Raw genomic sequence first — 13,838 nt, forward strand, 5'->3', positions numbered from 1 at the left:
GGCCTGAACAGGTCGAATTTCAGGCTAATTTCAAGCTCCCTGGCCTTGAATTCTGAATACCTGAATACTCAGGCTCCTTTATCTGAGGTCTTGAAGAACCAGGTTGTCCAAATTAACCTCAACATGTTCATAAAATTTATGTTTCTTAAGTAAATCAGTGCTTGCTGTTCTGCGTGCACTGTAATAGGGCTAGCTTCTTAAGCTTCAGGAGGTGTTTAGCACCTTGCCACCAGGGCTTAGGAGAGACCTTTTGCTTCCTGTGTGTGGTTGTTTAATGTGTCCTGGGATTTTGGTGTTTTGAATATCAGAGAATGATGATGTAGAATAGATTTTCTTGCTTTGTAATGATATAGGATGTCAAGAGATTTAACAAAGAATTAATGTACTGGAATAGGACTGAGGAATTGTGCACAAATGAAGATTTTGTTATCTTGGCCATGCAGATGTTATCTATAGCAACAGTACTTTTAACATATTTCTTAAAATATGGCATGGTTCTGTAGGTGTATGTATTGTAACATTGCATTCTGGGCTAGTTACTGATGTTCCCTTAGCATGCTCAAGACTCCATGAATCGATAGCTTTCAAAAATGTTTGTCAAAGCTGTGACTATAAATTGTCATTTGAAATGTATCCAAAAAAAAAAAAAAAAAAAATCTATTCAGATACCAGATCAAGGCTGATAGCAATACTGATACAATACTGTAAAACCACTGTTGTCATATCTTTGCTTTAGCAAAGCATTTCCTTTTTCTGCAGGTGATGTTGTTTCACTTGTTTGAAAGCTTTAGCAAAATTCATTGTTTCCAGAATACTTTCTCCATTACTTTTTATAAACAAACGCCAGGAAAGAAAAAAAGAGTCAAAAAAGATAAGAGAGTAAAAGTAGTACTTAGTGAAGACCACCCCATAATTGGAAGGTGGTGGAAGAATAAACAAAGGTTTGGGCAAAAGCATTGAACATACTGTAAACATGTAATTTTAGAAGTGTTTAATAGACCTTTGTCCCTTTGTTAGTGCTGTTTCATTTTCTCTTTGGCCTACTTAATTCTTGACTGTGTTATGATAACTCTATTACAAAGGTCAGTAATTATGGTCAGTGGTTTGTAATGCTGAGAGTGTTAACATAAATCACCATGGCTTTCTTTAGAATTTTGACCTTATCTACAGGGGAGAATTTACCAGCACCAGTACAATTGAAATTGGTTTAGTTCAAGTTGATTAAATTCCAGGGTGCACACTCTTACTCAGAATACACAATCTTAATTTGGTTTCCCTTCATTTGTTTAAATTAAACCAATTCAGGCTGTGTATTCATAATGAACATGCTTTCACAGGTATTTAATCCACTCTAACTAATTAGGTATACATTCAGATCTTCAACTAATTCAGATTAATTTTTCTCCAGAGGTTTCTGCTTTGTTTGGAGTTGGTTTGAATGTCAGAATTTACAATTAAAGCAAGAAAGGCTTAAATTAAATAGAAAAAATTAATATGGAAGAATATGAATATGAAAAAAAACCAACTAGCCAAAACACAATCACTGTCACATTAAACTTCTATCTTTAAAACTAGGTTTATTAAACAGTGGTTGTTGTTGTTGTTGTTGTTGGTTGGTTGGTTGGTTTTTGGTTTTGTTTTAAGTATAATTTAACCACAGTAGTAAATCTGGCATTTCTATGTATAAAAATGTATCCTGTTAATTTAAACCAGAATGGTTGTATTGATGTGCCATTGGTGTGCTCAATCAGGGGTAAGAGAGTTTTCTACTTTTAGTTAATACTGTTTTGGCATTGAATAAGAGAGCATGTAAAATTATATCAGTCTAACACGTACAATTCCAGAAAAGCTCATAGCAAATGAAATAAGCTTTTTGACTGGTTGGAGTGGGTGCTGATGAGAGTCATTATGTGTGCACTAAGCTCCAGAATAAACATTTTGATACTGCTGTATAAAATTTGCTTAGAGATTATCACCAAAATTGAAGAATTAAAGTGATTTACTCAACACATTTTTTTTTCCTTCACCTTTTAGCTATTTGTACCCTGGCACATACCAGTGAAATTGCACTTCTAGACATATTTAATCATAAATAATACTAGCTATGTGAACTACATTGTAAAACATGAAGTAGTTGGAAGGCATTACAATAAATTAAATATAAATTAGAATTTCAATATAAATATTTATTTCTGTAATTTTGAGGTTAATATTTTTTTAAGCTTGTTATTATATATTACTATTATTTAATCAATTATCTGGTAAGGTATTAATTATTTCATGCTTAGAAAGTTATTATTAACATTGCAAAATGTAATTATGGTTTACAACAATTTGAATCTGCCAGCATATTCTTATTCACAATATAAATTTGAAAATGTTTATATTCACTGGTATTATTTTGAGGGTGGGCTTGGTAGTTTGAGTGTGAGCTGGTTAAAACAAGTAAGGAACAATACACTTGGATTTCTTTCTGTACTGGAAGTTGGCTCTAATTCTGACATAAGTTGCCATAGGATACAAAAAAAGCTGGTTAACATGCTAGGTGAGAGGCACAACAATTTCTGTATTTCATGTCACTCTGTTCATCACTGATATCCCGTGTTCTGCTCTGTTTCTGCAGGCAGTGGTTAAATGGAAGCCACTCCTGGGATCTGGATGGTTTTTGCTGACCCAGACTTCGCATAGCAGTTCGCGCGCATCAGGAGGTTGCAATGAGTGGAGGAGGGGAGCAGCCTGACATCCTCAGTGTGGGAATCTTGGTCAAAGAAAGATGGAAGGTGGTGAGTATGCCTTCCTGCAATTCTTTTTCTCCTTTAAAAATCTTCCTGTTAGGATATTGAATCCAATCAGCTAGAGATTATCTCAGTCCATTATGGAAAGCGATCAGGCATCTTCTTGAAACTAGTCAGATTGTAAGACTTGTTACTTCTTATAGAAAGCTCTTTCAGGACCTTGCTGCTCTTCCAAGTAGAAATGAATTTTGTTTGTTATATTGCAGCAAAGATTTATTCATGGCTGATTTATATCCATTTGATTGTGTGCCCATATTGGCTTTACCGTAAATAGCTCTGTTCCATTTTGGTGTTCATATCCTTTATTTACATCTAGAGAGTCATAATATCTGTTCTAAACTATTTTTGCTGGGAAATCAAGCAGAGTTCTCATAGCTCCTTCTGCACTCTCCCAATCATTTTAGAATTTTGATGCATGTAGTTTTTTTTGAGATTGAAAACAAAACAAAACAAAGAAAATAAGGAAAAACCCAGCTTCATAATAGAATGCTTTCGGTACCTCAGCTCTCTGTGTGTTTAGTAGGCTGTGAATAGACACTGAATCACTTTTTTTTTGCATCGTCTTTGCTTTATTTTACTCCTGCATTTAAATATTTTGTTTAAAACTGTGAAACTGAACATAGAAGGCACAAATTCATCATTCATTTCAAATTCATTTAAACTAAGTATTTTCAACCATCTTGTGTTCTGTACTTCATTTAAAATGCAGGAAGCTGATACTAATTTTGTAGTTTTGTGTAAACAGAATTTGAACCAAATCTTTGGAGTTATAAGTATTTGTAATATACTCTCTCTTATTGTATCTCAATATTAGAGTGAAGTAAAAACTGAAACCATAGTCTCCAGGCAGATCAAATAGTATAAGATAGGATTAAAAATAGAAAAGAGTATACTAATATGTCACTATCCACAAAACTACTCAGTTGTCTGATTATATGAAACAGTAGGCCTGTTTTCTTCAGGTTTATCTTCTTTCCTAGCTCATCTCATGTGATTATAAATTTTAACTTGTATGGGTTCCAAATCAAATATTACAGGTAGGTGAATGCCAAACATTGTCTGTGAGTAACTCTTCAGTTTCTTAATTTCTTTATTAAACAGTTAGGATTTCTTAATGGCATCTAAAGTGATACACTTTCTGAAATCAAGAATTCATAGGACAGGCTGTCAGTGGAAAAAAAAGGAGCACGGAAATTTCAGAAATTCCACAGTGCTTAACACATCTACATAATTGATATTCTTCTGCTAGATTATGAAGTATTGATGGTTTTTGTTAGTGTTCTTGAAGCAATAGAATACTTAACAAAAGTTCCTTGTGTAGAAAGGTGAGGTGGTATAAGCCAGGGGACTTCAAGTTTTAGTGGCAATGAGTACTGACCTCTGTGAGTTCTGTCTTTGTGATTCTTGTGGAGCTCTCTATTATCCTGCCTTTTTTTTTTTCCTCCCATTGAAGAACACCAATTCTGTAGTTTGATTATATGAGATTATTTTGTGGCAGTTTGTGGACATGAACATTTTAAAAATCGATGCTCAACTAAATTTAATTTTGATTCTTTATGGTGATTCTAGTTTGAAATGTAGACACAGAAAAGATGTTATATAAGTTTTTTTTTTTTTTTTTTTTTTTTTTTTTTCCTCTGAGTCACTCTCTCTACCAGTTTCTGTCTGTTTGTATTTGTATTTTCCCTATGTCAATGTCTTTTCTAGTCCTTCTTTGCTTTTCAACCTAGAGAAACTTGAATGTAATGATAATTGTTTATAGATGGGTTTAAAAATCATCATTCAGTATGCAGTGTAATGAAAAACACAAAGGAAAAAGATGTTGGAAATTATATTCTTTAGACTTGAGGCATACAAAGAAAGGAGTGAAAAAGAGGATGGAGAGAATGAGTTTGGAGTGAGAGATGCTGAATGCAAAGATGAAAAGCATTAAACTCATGTACAGAGTGGAAGACCATGGTGCAGGTGTAAAAGAGAGCAACATTGTCCTTGTCAAGGTAGAAGACACTGGTCAGATGTGGGAGGAGACCAATATGAGTGAATAGGCAGCTGCTGTTTGAACTCAAAAGCAAAATGGAAGTGACCAGAAGGTGGAAAAGGGGATGAGCTGTTTGAGAGGGAAATAGAGACCATGCCTTTGTATGTTGGGATGAGTATTTAGGAAAGCCAAAGCTCAGCATACAGTTGAAACTGGTGAGGGATATGAAAAGCAACAAGAAAAGCTTCTATTGGGACATTGGCAGCAAAAAGACCAAGGAGAGTGTGAGGTCATTGCTGAATGTCATGCATGACCTACTGATAAAGGTGGAAAATTCTTTTTCTGCCATCAGAGGTTCATTTGTGCCTGGAATTATTGACTGCCATCATTATTGGATGTATGTTAATGATTCTGGTGTATTTCATCTGAGGATAGAAATTGATCTGTTTATCAATGTGGTGGCTTATTCATTTGTTATTTTAGCCCACAAGCACAAAACAAAACAGATCAACAACCTTTCAGAGGCAGTATTGCTCAGTCCTGCCATTTCTCAAAGCTGGTAAATTGAAGTTACATGATAAACTGCTGTTAGTCTGTACAGTGAGTGGCAAGGATGGTTGTATCATGTCTTTCTGTTTCCTCTCTCCCCTTTCTCACCATGCATTTTCACTGTCCCCACTGTGCTTATACTAGTGCTTATGCTGAAAACCACAGTCAGATCGACATCTATGTTTAGCGGTTTGAACCCAGACACTAGCTCAGGGCTCGAGAAGATACTGGTGTTACCAGACCAAGAGGTGCAGGCCAAATGGCCTGTCAAGTGGCCGAATTAGTCACAAAACAACATCTTTGATTGTGCAACTTGGACATACAGGGATATGAATACATCTATACTGAATTGCATTACAATGTGCTAGTTTTTCCAATGTTAGATGGCATCTCTTCCCTTTCTTTAAGGACTAATGGTCTGCATACAGACACACATCTGAATGTAACCATGTTGTACGGAGTATTTCATGGGACTTGAAAATACTCTATTTCTCATGGTTTGTTGTCATTTTAGTGTTTACACTAGATTCTTACCTGAGTACTACCTAAAACAAGCCATGTCCAAAGATATTAACTTCTTATTCAGGGTTTGTGGTATTCTGTACCTGAACTTGTTAGTTTTTTTAAATATGCTGGTTAAGGAGTAGTAACCTTAAGCCTGTGGTTGTGTTTTCATTACCCTGCTTCAGAGAAGGTATACAGGTTGTCTGAGGGGAGATTGAATTTGTCAGCTGCTAGTGTGCTTTTTAGAAGGAAGTGATCATCTGAATTTGCAATCAACAGATGTTGCAATAGAAGCTGATATTTAGGTGGGTTAGTTAAGTTTTAACTTGATGTGGCGTTTATCTAATGCACCTTTTCAGAGTTGGCAATGTGAGGCCAGAGGAAGTGAAAAAAACATTTTGAACCCTGTTTTCCTCATCTTAAGAATATTAGAATAAGACTTGCTTGCAATGGTAAAAGATCTGCAGATCAGAAAATGCATGATGAAATACTGAGTATTGTTGCAATCTTACAGAATAAAAATGTCATGTGATATGACTTGGGTTTAAAAATGCAAGGAAAAAAGTGAGTATACCTTATTTGATCTGTTTCCTTCTTAGAGGTCTAGGCTATTTTTAAAAATGTGTTTTGCTTCTCAGTCAGATGGCTGATTGTCTAGATTAGGAGACATTAGATTCATTTTCAGAATCTGAAGACAGGTCAGCATATTGCTGATCTCTAGATCCTTGGAATGTTTTGACAACACTTAATATGGTGTAGGCTTTTTAAAGTGACGTTTAGAAAATCATGTCAGTCATTTCAAGGTAAAATATAATTTAAAATAAAAAAGAAAATAAAGTACTGTATATTCCTTAGGTTATGTTCATTTTGTCTCTGTTTCTCTTTTATCAATGGTAGGTACAGGACAGATCACCATATGAAAACATTATGAAATAACATTGACATTTTTGATACTGAAAGAGGCAGGTCATTGTCTCCTGTGAATATTTAAAGCAGAGTGAAAACACAGCTATTAATATTTCCTCTGAGTATAGTGTAAACTAGTTAATATGCCAGGAACATTCTTTTTACCTCCTCCTAAAACCGATGCATGTTGCAGTGGTGCCTGTTTCTTTGGAATGTCTGTTAATAAGAATAGTGTTAGTGAACCATAAATAGATGAGTAATATTTAATATACATATTCAAAGATAATCTTAGCCATTTTTTTCATTTATGATTTAGCTTTTGTGTGAGTCACTGCACAGAATAGAAATTTCTGGCTTTTTGCACTAAGTACAAGAAGTTGTATACCTTTAGAATTGTGTATTTCTGAGAAAAAAAAAAAAAAGAAAAAAGAAAAAGATGGCATATTTTTAAATGCCACTGTGCATTTGTATTTGAAGGTCTTTGGGTAGCATATGGCTATTTGAGGAAAGTATATATTCAGCATGCTGACTTTGGTCAGATTCATGCTGGGAATTGTACTCTTATAGTGTATTAAATGAAGGAATTTTAGTGCAGATGGACATCAGATATATTAACTTGTTTTCCTATGATTCTCTTCCAAATTGTCTGTGGTTAACTGTACCTTTTTAGATTTTTCAATAGCTCTTTTACTTACTCAAGGATACAATCATATTCATTTAAAATCTGTTAGTAATACAACAGTGTTTTCAGTTTGAAAGACAGGGGAAAGAAGTATTGATGTTTTGTTTCCTGTTTTCTCCCCATTTTTTAATCTGTTTTTGTTTGTGTTTGCTTTTTCAATGTAGTTAAGGAAAATAGGAGGTGGAGGATTCGGAGAAATTTACGATGCGCTGGACTTGCTTACTCGGGAAAATGTTGCATTGAAGGTCGAGTCAGCTCAGCAGCCAAAGCAAGTACTGAAAATGGAAGTAGCTGTGTTGAAGAAATTGCAAGGTAGGACTACACCCTGGATATGGAGGAAGTAACATGTCAGTTTATACTTAAAATCACAGTAATCTCTATTTAGTCATAGTTCAAGTTAGTATTTTCCATATTTTCCAAATTTTTGATAAATGGTTTGTTAAGAATGGAATAGAATCTCATTCAGCTTCTGAAAGTTTTGCTACAATGAACTTTTACTTTGAAACAGTATGACATAAAAATAAAAGGAACAACAAAAAATGAAATTGCTTGCAAAACCTGTGCTCAACTGTAGTTTATTCTGGATCTATATAATCTCCTTACATTTTTTACTCTGTACTTATTTGTTGGTAATACAAAGAAAGAAGACCATCCTAAAAAGAGAAAACAAAACAAAACAAATCTATCTAGCATTGAATATTTGAGTGTCCTTAACATACCAACAAGGTTAAGAATATTTGTATTTCTTCTTTCTTGGCAATACTTACAAAGGCTACTTGAAGGTTGAAATGGGAAGCATAATAAAACAAAAACAAACCCCACAGTTTAAAAATCCTTTGTAGAAGAAATAATTATTAGTATGTAAAATTCTGAAATACTTTCAGGGTTTGGTTCCTTGACCATTCAGGATGATGGCTTTGAATAGTCACTTTTGATGCACCTTTTAATACTTCAATGTCTGAAGCTATTAATACAGAGAAATACGCAGTGGCATCTCTTCACTGCTGTATGCATTATATATAAGATATATAAGATTCAAAATAAAGTTTCAAAGGTGACTTTTTTCTTTAAACAATTTATGTTGAATCTGGAAGATTTGACTGATATATCAGTCCCTGTCAGCAGCCAGATTTTTTTCCAACTCCGAGTTCGAATAAAACAAAATCTGCATGACATATGGTGCTGCCTAATCAGCTATAGAGGTTACATTGCAACAGAAATTGACAGCCTCTATAGATTTAAGAGGGCAAGCATGTCACATGTGACAGTGTTAACAAACTGTTCCTGTGTTCATGTCTTTTTAAAGACTTTCACAATAGCATCTAATATTAATTACATAGTTGAGCAAGAAGCTTCAGGGGGTTCTATATTATCTCTTTTTGAATTGTAGCTTTTCCAGTCCAGAGACACAAATCCTAAATTTAGAAACCATTGGCCAGGGTTGCTGAAAGAAATTATTTTAAGAACTGTGAGTTTTGAAGGAGTTACTTTGTAACTCCTAGGTTTTTAAATGCCCAGAATTAATTTTTTTACTTTTTTTTTTTTCCTGTATACATGAATCTCATTTTATTATTAATTAAAAAAAAGTCTCTAAGAGTGTATAGATGAAACAGGAGAGAAATAATATCTGAAATAATATCTGAGAAATAATATCTGAAATAAAACTGTGGAATTTGCTTACTTTACGATGCCAATGTATTTGTAAAAACGTAGCCCATATCCAACTGTGTACCTTAAGTCCTATTTAATTATTTATGGCATTCATGTTATGACATTCATGTTGTTCAATTTGTATTTAAATTGTTGCATGAAACATTCTACTTTGAATTCAAGTGTTGTGAAGTTTGAGTTCAAAGGTTGCAAAGGGTATTTTTCCTTAAAAATTTACCATCTTTTTACTTTTTGGCTGAGACAAGCATTTGTCAATATTCCTGCAAGGCTTTACAGAAGCTATAATTTTCATATCGTTCTTCCTTTGGGAGTATAACTGAAGTTTTCCTGTGGAAAAGTCTCTAGTTCTGCTGAATCCTGGGAAATGCTGTTTAGATAAAAAGAACGGAATAATGAGGCAAATAATCCAAATAATGTAAAATCCAAATAAAGAACTCTCACTTTTTGTTATTTATTTTCTCAATATTATTTTTTTCAGGGAAAATAATAAATGGAAGTTTTCATATAACTTAAAACCTGATTTCTTTATGAGTTCTTTGGAAGGTGCTCTTTTGACAACCTTCCTTATGAGAAAACGATCTAGATTATTCCTTAATTCTTCTCTCTGATCATTCTCTTACACGTTATAAAAATTACAAAAAACAAACAAACAAAAAAACGGGGGAGGGGAAGAGAAGAAAAACCAACAAACAAAAAAAAAGAAAAAACCTGTGCTTTTATGACAGTAATGCTAGCAGTGACTGTTAGTCAGTCATTGCTGTGCAAGTGTAACTGCTCTGGCTTTAGGTAGGGAACATTGTGGATGATCAGGAAAGTGGCTTCAGTAACAAACGTGTCAACAGTAAATAAACTTCATGGGTGTATTGAGATCTATAGTTTGCACAGATATGTAACTTGATTTTTACATGCATATATTTTTATCCATACTTGAAGGATTTTAATCAAATAGGATGTTGGATTATGGTAGAGAAAACTGGTTCACATAAAATCTTGGCTCCTAGAAGCCATTTGTATTTATTTATCTACCTTTGCACGTTTTTAGAGTGTAAGAGCTAAAAATCTATTGCAGAAGGAAGAAAAATGGACAAAGTGAGGAGTGGAAAAAAACTTTGTTCTTGCTTCTTGAAGAATATTTTTTATTAAATGCTCCATTTATTGCACAGATTTTTTTTTTTTTTCTTTTGATATACATGTGTATATTTTCTGGAGACTCACAGGTTCAGAGGAAATTAAAATGTAGACAATTTTCTTAGGATATTTTTGTAACTACCTTCTAATAGTGTATGTCCTCTGATACCAATCTTTATCTTGTTCTATCCTTTTTTGTTATGTACATATGTAACTATGTATGTATATGTATATAGTTATTAATCTGTTCTCAAATGGCTAATGTTCTCTTACTTTCAAGCTGTTCTAGTTATCCTGGACATAAATCAGAGGAACAAATGTAATTGTCATAAAAATATTTTTTTTGCAAACATTGGGCAGGTTTGATCTGTGAATAGTATGTAATGAAAGATGTGGTGTTTGCCTCACTGCTGACATGAACTGACAGTATTGTTCAGAATTCTCTTGATGTGTCGAGCTGACTTATTTAAATATATATATTTATTATCATATATAAATTCTGGGGAATTTGTGAAGAAACAGGCTTTTAGATAGGAAATAAGCAGTTGTAATGTGTCCCAATAAAGCAAAACAGACCTTTCAGTCTTTCCTAGAACTATGCACATTCTCATGGTTATGATCATACTTTAGAGTGCTTCTGAATTAGAATCTTACTTCACGTAAACTGTGAAACTGAAGTGAGCATAACTTTCGGCAGAATTGCAGGGATGTACTTTTTATTATTATTTTTCCTTTGAGAAATTTTGAAAATTAAAACAGTGTGGTCATTCATTGCAGCGGTGAAATGAGTCATAACTTTGTAGGTATGCAGTGCAGTGAATAAAGAAAAACTTCAAAGAAGCTCTTTTAAGACCCTGATCTATGCTTAATTATGTGAGTAGCTGTATGACTTGTCTGTTAATTATGAGGGAGGAGTATGTTCACTGATATGGCCATTTATTGTAGTCCAGTCATTGATTTCATCCTTGATTTATTTATATATTTTTTTCCTGCCAGTGATGCTGCCTCCTAATTTTTGTTATCAGAATACCATTTAACTCTTTAAACACTGTTTTTAAAAAGTAATCTGCTGCAACAGATGGTTATTTTATTTAATCATGTTGCTTGGCCATCTGTTCACACAGTCAGATCGGAGAAGACAGATTTGTCAAATCTCACTCAGTGAGAGTGAGACTCCCTCAGTTGGTTTCTGTCTCACACAACCTCGACAACTTTTATCTCACTCATTTACAGCTCTGCAGCATAATTTGATGATGGGTTGCTTCTGGTGTGGGCCAGAGCTAGCTGTAGTGATACAGCGCAGCTCGAGGAATGGGTCTTTAGTCCTCATGCTCTCCCTAGGAATCTTTTCAAGGGCACAACCATTCACTGCAGCCTACTACTGTCTTTTTCTCCCCCTGCTCTACAGTCACAGGCTCACAGTTGTGTTACACACTGAGAGAAAAGGACCTCAAGGTATTTACAAAATTGTAATAGGTATGTGTAGCCATACTGAAGTAGAAGAGAATTAGGTTAATTGAATAATGTGTACATTTTCTACTTTAGTCCTTTGCCATTTCATCAGTTCTTTAAGAAAGTTAGTTTCCAAAGATTTTACCATACAACTGGAGTTGTTGCTTCAGTTAAAATAGGGTTTCCTTGAACAAACCAAGTTCTGGATGCTTACTGAATTTCTTAGATAAAAATCTGACCACAAAAGAGTGGACTAATATGTGTTTCTCTGAGCATGTTCCTCCAGCATACCCACAGTGACTGTAGAATGAGTCATAAATATTTGAGATGAAACTTCATTAACTGAGAGCTGCAGCAATGAATATACAAAATTTCATCTTGAGGATTTTGCTGCAAATCCTTCATAAAATAATATTGCTCATCTCACTTAAATTGGTATTACTTATAGCTTAGCACTTACATATTTGCAGAAATTGTAGAGGTTTCTTTTAAAAGAATGTTTTAAAATTATTGCAATTAATCCTGTTTTTTTTTTTTAAAAAATATTTTTTATTTTTTTTTAAGAAGACAACCTTTTTTAATTGTGTGGCAGGGAGTTTCCTCAGGAGACAATAAACAGGCAACCATTCTTCTGTCAAGTGAAGTGAGAATATTTGGAAGGTGTATGACTAAGTTCTAGGGTTTTGATGGAGATTTTCTCGTTGCTTGCTAGGTATTTAAAGGAATAAAGCCACAGATTGTCATTGTTGTTGCTACATTTGTTTCTTTTTATTCCCTCAGGAAAAGATCATGTCTGTAGATTCATTGGATGTGGAAGGAATGACAGATTTAACTATGTGGTCATGCAGTTGCAGGTGAGTCTACCAAACAGAGCTCAAAATTTCGGTGGTGTGTTTTGTTTTATTAGCCAAACATATGAAAATACCAGTAAAAATTTAGAGACTGAAAAATGAAAAAAACAGAGATCATAAACAAACAGTAGGGAGCTAACCTAATTTGAACATTATATCCTTACCCTTTCATATGCTTTCCATAATTCTCTCAGAAAGGAGAAAGTTTGTATCCTTAGAAAGGCCTGACTATTGAAAGGAAGGTGTTTAATGAGATAATACACATTCCTTTGAAGACTTCACTGGAAAATAATGTAAAACATAGAATGTTAGTCTGTTCATTTTGTTTACTTTTTTTGTATGAAATTAAAAACAAAAACAAAACAAGGAAGGGCAGGATAAAATCATAGAATCATAGAATATCTTGAGTTGGAAGGGACCCATATGGGTGTTTGAGTTCAACTTTTGGTGCAACATGGGACCACTCCAAACTCAGACCCTATGTCTGAGGGCATTGTTCAAACGCTTCTTGAACTCCAAAAAGCTTGGTGCTGTGACCACTGCCCTGGTGAGCCTGTTCCAGTGCCCAATCACCTCTCAGTAGAGAACATTTCCCTAACACCCAGCCTGACCCTCCCCTGTCCCAGCTCCATGCTATTCCCTCAGGTGCTGTCGCTGTCCCCAGAGAGCAGAGCTCAGTGTCTGCCCCTCTGCTCCCCTCGTGAGGGAGCTGCAGGCCGCCACGAGGCCTCCCCTCTGCCTGCTCTGCTCTGGGCTGAACAAACCTTCAGCTGCTTCTCATACATCTTCCCTTCTAGACCCTTTGCCATCTTTGTAGCCCTCCTTTGGACGCTCTCTAATGGTTTTATGTCCTTCTTATATTGTGGTGCCCAAAACTGCAAACAGTGCTTGAGGTGAGGCTGCACCAGCACAGAGCAGAGGACAATCCCTTCCCTCAGCCAGCTAGCCATGCCATGCTTGCTGCACCTCAGGATACAGTTGGCCTTTTTGTCTGCCAGGGTACATTGGTGACTCGTATTCAACTTGCCATTGACCAGAAGCCCCAGATGCCTTTCTGCAGGGCCTCTCATCCCCCAGACTGTACATATAGCCAGGGTTGCCTCTTTGCAGGTGTAGAATCTGACACTTGTTCTTGTTAAACTTAGTATTGTTGGTGATTGCCCAGATCTCTATAGATTCACTATATAATGGGTGATTAGAATCTAAAATTATGGTATTATTGTCCTTTATCATCTTCGTGAATATGAATGCTGGATAAAGAAGGGGGCTCTTGTGAATATGCTGCTGAAGAAAGAAGTGAGCTCCAGTTCATATTGTTTGTC

At 34.9% G+C, this 13,838-nt stretch overlaps 1 protein-coding gene across 3 annotated transcripts in view; it reads left to right on the forward strand.

Moving 5' to 3' along the window:
* The window catches only part of TTBK2 (tau tubulin kinase 2), an 86,049-nt gene that overhangs the window by 18,825 nt on the left and 53,386 nt on the right, over positions 1 to 13,838 (forward strand). For 2 of the 3 annotated variants that reach the window (XM_035326574.1, XM_035326575.1), the window contains exons 2-4: positions 2,624 to 2,783; positions 7,579 to 7,726; positions 12,446 to 12,519. In XM_035326574.1, coding sequence (XP_035182465.1) covers positions 2,715 to 2,783; positions 7,579 to 7,726; positions 12,446 to 12,519 — 291 coding nt within the window. In that variant the 5' untranslated portion in view covers positions 2,624 to 2,714. Of the gene's footprint in view, positions 1 to 2,623; positions 2,784 to 7,578; positions 7,727 to 10,975; positions 11,087 to 12,445; positions 12,520 to 13,838 lie in introns of those variants that run through there. The other variant, XM_035326576.1, reaches the window with a different exon arrangement.

Source organism: Oxyura jamaicensis, chromosome 5 (assembly GCF_011077185.1).
Source record: "Oxyura jamaicensis isolate SHBP4307 breed ruddy duck chromosome 5, BPBGC_Ojam_1.0, whole genome shotgun sequence".
NCBI lineage: Eukaryota > Metazoa > Chordata > Aves > Anseriformes > Anatidae > Oxyura > Oxyura jamaicensis.